Genomic DNA, 7236 nt, shown 5'->3' on the forward strand with positions numbered 1-7236 from the left:
AAATTATACGAAAAATATTTTTATTAAATGTGACCAACTTCTGCTGTTTCATTGGTGTTTCACTGCTTTTCTTTGGTTACAAAATGATCCTCACAAGAAACTGATTCGATCAGTATTAAAAAAATGTCAATAAGTATTAATAATTTTTACAGACGGCTCACGCTTGAGTAAAAAATGGAAAAAAAGACCTATTAATTCATTAGACAGTTTCCCTGTATCACTTATGGTTTCGGATTTCTCTATACTGTCCTACTTAAAAAAAATACTTGTAATAATATGGTTAACCATACCGCTTCATGGATACAATAAGGATCTATACACTATCAAGTTGCAGAATATAACTCGGGGGGCGAGAACAATATTTACAATTTCCGAATTTTTTTTAACAAACATCGCTCTATGAATATTTACATAGTCTGATAGCAAGTCTAAATCCTAAGTTTTGCGACGTATTTCTGTACATTATTCCCTAATTTATGTATTTACCTAATCAATGCGTTTGATACCTGTAAACCTAAATTTCCGTACCTATATGTATATATTCACATTTGGTGGGTATTGTTTATAATTTAATATTATATTTGTAAACTTACATTATTATTTATATTACTTACCTTCATTACTTACACTATTTACATTATTTGCTTTACATCTTACACTTTTGCTTGATATATATGTATATGTGTGTATAGTATTTAGAGTTAGGTATATATATTTGCGTGTGATGCACTTTGGTGGCATGGCTTACTGGGCTGCGGTCGCTCACCATATGGTACGGGCAGAAAACCAGCACTGTTTGACTTCTCTCGTTCTACAGTATTTATGCTGAGTCAGGGCCATTTCAGCATAAACTGTAGTCATAGGTACATTAAAATTTTATCAGTTCTTATAGTATTTGTTTGTTTTTCTCACAGTATTTGTTTTTCTCGCAGTATGTGTTTTATATAAATGTGTATAAAATTAATAATGAATGTTCTATGTGCTTTTATGTCATACTCTGTGAAGTGATTGTAAATGTTTTGTTTCTGTTTGTATTTGTGCTGAATAAACGTGCTATCTGTCTGTCTGTCTGTCCGTCCGTCCGTCCGTCCGTCCGTCCGTCCGTCCGTCCGTCCGTCCGTCCGTCTATCTACAAAATTAGTTTAAATATGGTTCGCAGTGTGAATATTCTAGAATTTTGTGTTAGGCACGATCGGCTGTGAAAGAATCTCTTAGCTTCTATAGGAGGTTCTATAGGTTGAATAAATCTATCCATTTGAATGTTTGCGATAAATTTGTTAACCTATGTACGTCCTAATTTAAGGCAAAGTGCTCTATGTAGATAAAAACTTTACATAGTTTCGTGGACGTTTTATTCTTCTTAGCGGACTTATTACAAATTCAAATGTTATGAATTGCACTTACACATAATTATAATAAACACAGACTTTTTTGGTAGGTAAATAAAAAAGAATATAAGTACAAGTATATATTTTCTCAACGGACTTTATATTGATTCCCTCAAATCTAGGAATAGATAAAAATTTCGTAATTCAGAGGTTTTCCGCGGTCGCTCTTCATACGCAAATGTAGGAAGTTCATGCCCACACCTCCACCAGTGACATTGCACGATGCGCCGGTATTGGTCATGTCGTAGGCCAGGAAACCCTGAGAATAAACGTGAGTAAATACAGTCTATAGCACGCTCAACTTAATGCTTTGGTTCCAAATTAAGTCGTTAAGTGTTAAGCTGTGCGTGCTTTTGATCCTACAAAGACAAATTACAAGGAGGTGGCAATTCAAAGTCAATTTATTTGTGTTTTTTTTTATTCATAATATTATGCAAATGTCCGAAACTTCTTTTCATGAGTCACTGGGTGTATTTGGCTGGATTGGTGACGGTTGTTTTCTTTGTTAGAGTACCTATTAGGGCGCCTTCAAATTAGACGCTAGAAGCGCTGCAGTGCAGCGCAACTGTGGCGAGGCAGCAGCTCGTTACGTCTTACTTCACTAGCCCATTTACACGGGGCCAATTGACGAGCCATTCCATTAAGCCAGTAGTCTAGTGAAAAAGACATTCGCAACGTCCATCTAAACTACAGCCACTATTACAATAAGTACTTCAACTGCCTCTGTGGCCGAACAGTTACCATTCCGGACTGCCACGCAGAGGTCTCAGGTTAGATTACCGGGACAGGAGAAATATTTGTATGGCCTCATTTATTTAATTTATTTTTCTCGTGAGTTTGGATGTAATTTGTGGTTGTCTATGTGTGTGTCCATGGCACCTGCGATACAGGGTTTCCCTAGTGCGGGGCTATGAGCGTGTGCGCGTTATTAAGTTTCTATAAAATTCTTTACTAAACGACAAGGCAAACTAGTGGAGTGGTTTAGTAATATGAGCCAATTCAATGCACGTGTGGTGGGGTTATTTTTCCGAAAAATTAGAAATCGTTCTAATTTAGTGGATTGTTTTATTACTGCTCTGAAGAGACTCCATAATTTATTGTCGCTATTTACACGACGCCAATAATGGCTTGGCTAAATGGAATGGCTCGTCGATTGGCCCCGTGTAAACGGTCGTTTATCCTTAATGTAAACGTGGCGCACGCGTGTCATGACGGTGAGTGGCACTGCGATTGCACTTCCAAATATTGTATGAAAATGAGTAGTGGCGCGGTTGCTACGCGACTGCAGGGCTTCTATAAGCGGCTAATTTGAAGGGTCACCTTAGTCGACTTAGTTTATTTGGCGCGCGAGTAATAATTTTAACAAATTTTCAAACCCTTTCGAGATCGATCTATTCAACACGAGTTGTGTGTCTGAAGATCTCGGTTCTTTTTTAGCAGTTAAGTAGATATTAATGTTTTCTTGATATAATGTGAGAGATGTATTTTCATGAATTTTCTGGTGCATTATGATCTTCACTAAAATAAAACATTACAATGTTTCATTAAAATGTTAAAGTAAAGCCTACAATATGGCTCGGTAAAACCGCTACGAGACACGAGCTAGAGATTATGACAAATCGATAGACCATTATTTTGCACTGGTGATAGGGTGTTCACTGTAGAACCTACCGGGTGAATAATAACGTCGTGTATGTTTCTACCTCAAAGCAGTATTACTGTGTTCCGGATTGAAGGGTCACCTGAACAATCGCGATTATTATAGCACATGAGACTTAAAATTTTATGTCTCAACGCTTTTGCGATACTCCGATATTAGGGACGCAGCACATTTATTCACACGGAATAGTGCCCTTTACACAGTCATTCTACCGCGCGTGATCAGGAGCGTACAGGATTGGGCGCGGGAATGCCTGCACGTTCATTATCTGCCTGTCCAGTTTGTACTTTTATCCTTAAACTCGAATGTTATTTTATTCCCTTTCGATGGCGGCAATAAACAAACATTAATTGGTATTTTTATTCCATTTGTTACCACTGGTAACTATTGGGATATTTTAAATTCCATTTGTCGCGAGTGGCAAGAACAGATCTTTTTATCCCATTTGTCACGACATGGTAACATATGTTTTTTTTTTCTTTTGTCGCCAGTGGAAATCACCAATGGCAACAACTGAGATTTTTTATTCCGTTTGTTACCACCATGACCACGAATCGTTCGATTGGATATCGAATCGAAGGCGCTTTCTGAGCTTAAACGTTCGATTCGGATTCGGATACGATATTGTTATCCAACAGCGCTTACGAGTCAGTCGGTGAAATAGATTATAAGAAAAATGAAAATCCTTTTTTAAGACTTTAGAGGCTTAAAATATACGAGTGCATTAGTCTTGCATTAAAATAAATTAATAAAATTGAACAAAATCCAGAATTTATTTAAAATGATATGAGATTTCCATTTCACATTCTTGCTTTGTGAAAATTAGGACTTTCGGTAACTTTCATTCGATAACTGTGTTCTGAATAACGTTTGTAGCCTCTACCGGTCGAGAAGTTCGAGTAATCGTACGGGTGTGACGTCATTTCGGTTCGGTTTCGAATACGATAATTTGACGTTCGGTTCGGATGTTGTGAATAAAAATGAAAAGAAATTGGTCGACAACTAAGTTATCGTAAGATTCTGAATCTACCCCCGTGGTAACGTATGGGTTTTTTCCATTTGTCGCCACTGAGAACAAAAGCAGTGGTGGCGACTGGGAATAAAAGGCTAATAGCGCAGGCCGCGTCAAACGGGCGCGCGTTGGAGTATACGATTGCGCGCTGTATTTCCCTTTTCCTTTCAACGTCTGTACACGCGCGCTCAATCGCGTACGATTGCTGTATCATGTGCGATATGTATCGCGTCGGCTACCCGAGCTTGACACTTATTGCATGCTCCGGCTCAAGGCGAAACCGCGTTGATAAGTGTGGTGACTTCCTTAGGAGTGCAAATGTCCATTTTCCGTAACGCTCAATTTATATTGCGAATTTTTGTAACGATATTGTAATTGCCAAAATGTTGGTAACAAATGGTACAAAAGGTGGATTTAATGCTATAAGCATTCTCTACCAGTCAACCTTTGAGGAAAACGAAATTCACAAATGCGGCAAATTAAACAAAATATTAAATTAATAATTTAAATAACGGAAGATGGAATTTAAAAGATGCTCATCGATATTCTTTTTGAAAGAGGATAAATAGGAGACCTTCCGATGGAGTCTGGGAGAGCGTTCCAGAGACGTATTGAATGGAGAGTGAACGAATCAGACATGAAGCCAGAATGAAAGAGAGGTATAGATAGTACAAGAGAGTTAATGGATCGAAGGGGGCGCGGGCGGTCATGAGAGTCACAGAGATACTGAAATTTACATTTCAAGTATTCTGGATAGCGAGGATTTAATCAGTACAGAGAACTAAAAAAACCAACCTCAAAAGTACGTGAAATTACATATAATTACCAAGTTTTATCGAAATCGGTTACCGGAAAGTGCGCAAACCCGGATTCATCCCCTAGTTCGCCACAGGAGATAATAAAAATCGGTTCTCACTATCCAAAGTATATTGAGAGAGAAAAACGCCTTGCATTGAAGAACAGCAAAATCAACCATTAAAATAATTGCTCGATATGCTAAAATTTTGGCGCTATTTATAAAAATGAATCTTCATGCGTGAACAGCTACCCTTAGAGGTGGATGATTTTCTTCAAAATGAAATGGGACCACTGTGGAGGTACCCTTTTCCAACAAAAAAAGAATCATGAAAATCGGTTCACAAATACGAGAGTTATCGCGTAACATACATAGAAAAAAAACATACAGTCGAATTGAGAACCTCCTCCTTTTTTGAAGTCGGTTAAAAAAATGGAGTGCAACGTGCCGAGTCTCTTCTGCCTGCGTAGACGGAAAGGGAAATGTTCCGTGGAATTATCGCGCATGCTCGAGAATGCTCGCGCATTCCGCGGAAGATTTTGGCTCGTATCTAGTTTGGACGTTACACCATTGACGATAAAGTTCATTATGCTATTTAACATCGTTACAAAAATTCGCTTCCATTCCGTTCCGCCGCAATATAAATTGAGCCTAAAGTGGACCGATAGCCTGTAATGCTGATATGTCTAGACAAAATTGCAGTTCATCAGCCTGAAGAGTTTTGAAATCATTTTGATAGTTTAGCTTTTTATTTATTTTATCATGTACGTTCTGCACATTTTATTTTGAAACACATTGTTTTTTGTGGTTTTGTAAGTATTATTATAATATTAATACCTTTAAACAGGTAAATGGTGTTAGTATGACCTAATTGTGGACTGCTTAAAGTGTCACGATGTCACATTTGCGTTTTTATCTCAACTGTGTATTCTTTTTCACCTGACTGTGTTATTAATGCTTATTTACCTATTCTATTTCTATTAACAGAGAACTGTTTTGCTTACTACTGTTTTTTTAATAAGTATTATTAGAGGCCGTTTCAGCCCTTTAAGATAAAATAAATAAATGGACGATAACGGGTTGTCTAGATCGGAAATAGTAGTACTAATATATAAAAATATACATAAGTTGTAACATATATAAGCAGAACTAGTCTAATATGACATTAATATAATTGGAAATTTATCTCACCTGAATATAGCGACCAAGATAAGCAGGCAAATTCGGCATAGTGTAATTCATGTATTCAATCCTTTTTGTGAACATATTTGCACTGTATTTCGCGGTTGTACGGTACAAGAGCTGTTTCTGTACATTTGTCCCCATAAATGTGTGACCGCAATTCACCAGTATCACGGCCAGGGACAAAATGAATAAAGTTGCAAACTTCATTGTCGAGCGAGAGTTCAACAAATGACTGCCGGAGAAAGAATGAAATTGTTATCTAAATGGAAGCCATTTATATGATTAATAATGTACCGTAGGTATCTACCTTTATGTAGTACTTGGCACATATGTACATATATAATTAATGACTAATACAGTCACTATGTAAAGTGTTTTCTCGAATATCGAACAAATAAATTAACAGGCCTTCAGGAATTATATTACATCTTCGTATAATCACATTTTTTTCGTATAATTTTGTCTGATAAGTCACAAGAACAAAATAAGAATTACGTATGAAATATATGTGCACCATGTTTCGAGTAATTTTTAGAAGCTTTAGCTTATGTTAAATATTAGTACGTTCTTATCTATTCAATCTGTAATCGGTATTTTGGAAAACATGATTACATTACTTTTCTACATTGATTAATTACAAATGAAACTATTTCTTTCTGGTTCTTTCTTATTTTTAATTTAGTCAAAAATCATATTCCAATTTACGCGACGTTTATACAACTGTAAAACACCTGATGTAATAAATTTTGTGATAATTAATTAAAATTATCTGTGGGTGAAATAATAGTATTAATTAGTGACGTCATGGTTCACCATACTTGGTCTCAAATTAGGGAATTCTCTGTAGGTACTATGGGTATCAAAGCAAAGGAACTCACTCCGGAGTATTACCCGAAGTACTCAGACTAGAACCAGTTTGAAAAAGTTCGAGTCTTTTTCATATAGTGCCCACAGTTCAAACAGTTGGGTCACCAAGGTCATCAGTAAACTTTGCTAGTACACATACGACGTATTTTATAAGCGCCGACGTAAAGGTACGACGTACGACGCGTAAACGTAAACGTGATTCAAACGCGCAGCATTCGCAGCGAATAAACCGCGCCGCTTAAAACACGCGTATGTATTGCGCATTTTGATAAGATATAGTTTTAATTTGACTTTTACTTTTTAATTTCAGTTAGTTTTTGAAATGAAG

The 7236-nt window shown here is 36.7% G+C and overlaps 1 protein-coding gene across 1 annotated transcript; it reads right to left on the reverse strand.

Moving 5' to 3' along the window:
- Positions 1-1455: 1455 nt before the first annotated feature.
- On the reverse strand, positions 1456-6301 carry LOC113234835. The gene is made up of 2 exons (XM_026470343.1): positions 6048-6301; positions 1456-1647 (listed from the first exon to the last, which is right to left on the reverse strand). Exons 1-2 carry the CDS (start codon positions 6246-6248, stop codon positions 1507-1509), a joined length of 342 nt encoding a protein of 113 aa, XP_026326128.1. The 5' UTR covers positions 6249-6301; the 3' UTR covers positions 1456-1506.
- Positions 6302-7236: the final 935 nt, after the last annotated feature.

Source organism: Hyposmocoma kahamanoa, unplaced genomic scaffold (genome assembly GCF_003589595.1).
Source record: "Hyposmocoma kahamanoa isolate Upper Pololo Valley unplaced genomic scaffold, ASM358959v1 86, whole genome shotgun sequence".
In the NCBI taxonomy this organism is placed as follows: Eukaryota; Metazoa; Arthropoda; class Insecta; order Lepidoptera; family Cosmopterigidae; genus Hyposmocoma; species Hyposmocoma kahamanoa.

Excerpts from the sequence above, each read along its gene's own strand:
- LOC113234835 (XM_026470343.1), bottom strand. The coding sequence starts at position 6,248 with ATGAAGTTTGCAACTTTATTCATTTTGTCCCTGGCCGTGATACTGGTG. Across the intron at positions 1,648-6,047 it reads ATCTTGGTCGCTATATTCAG|GGTTTCCTGGCCTACGACAT; the intron begins GTGAGATAAATT and ends GTTTATTCTCAG.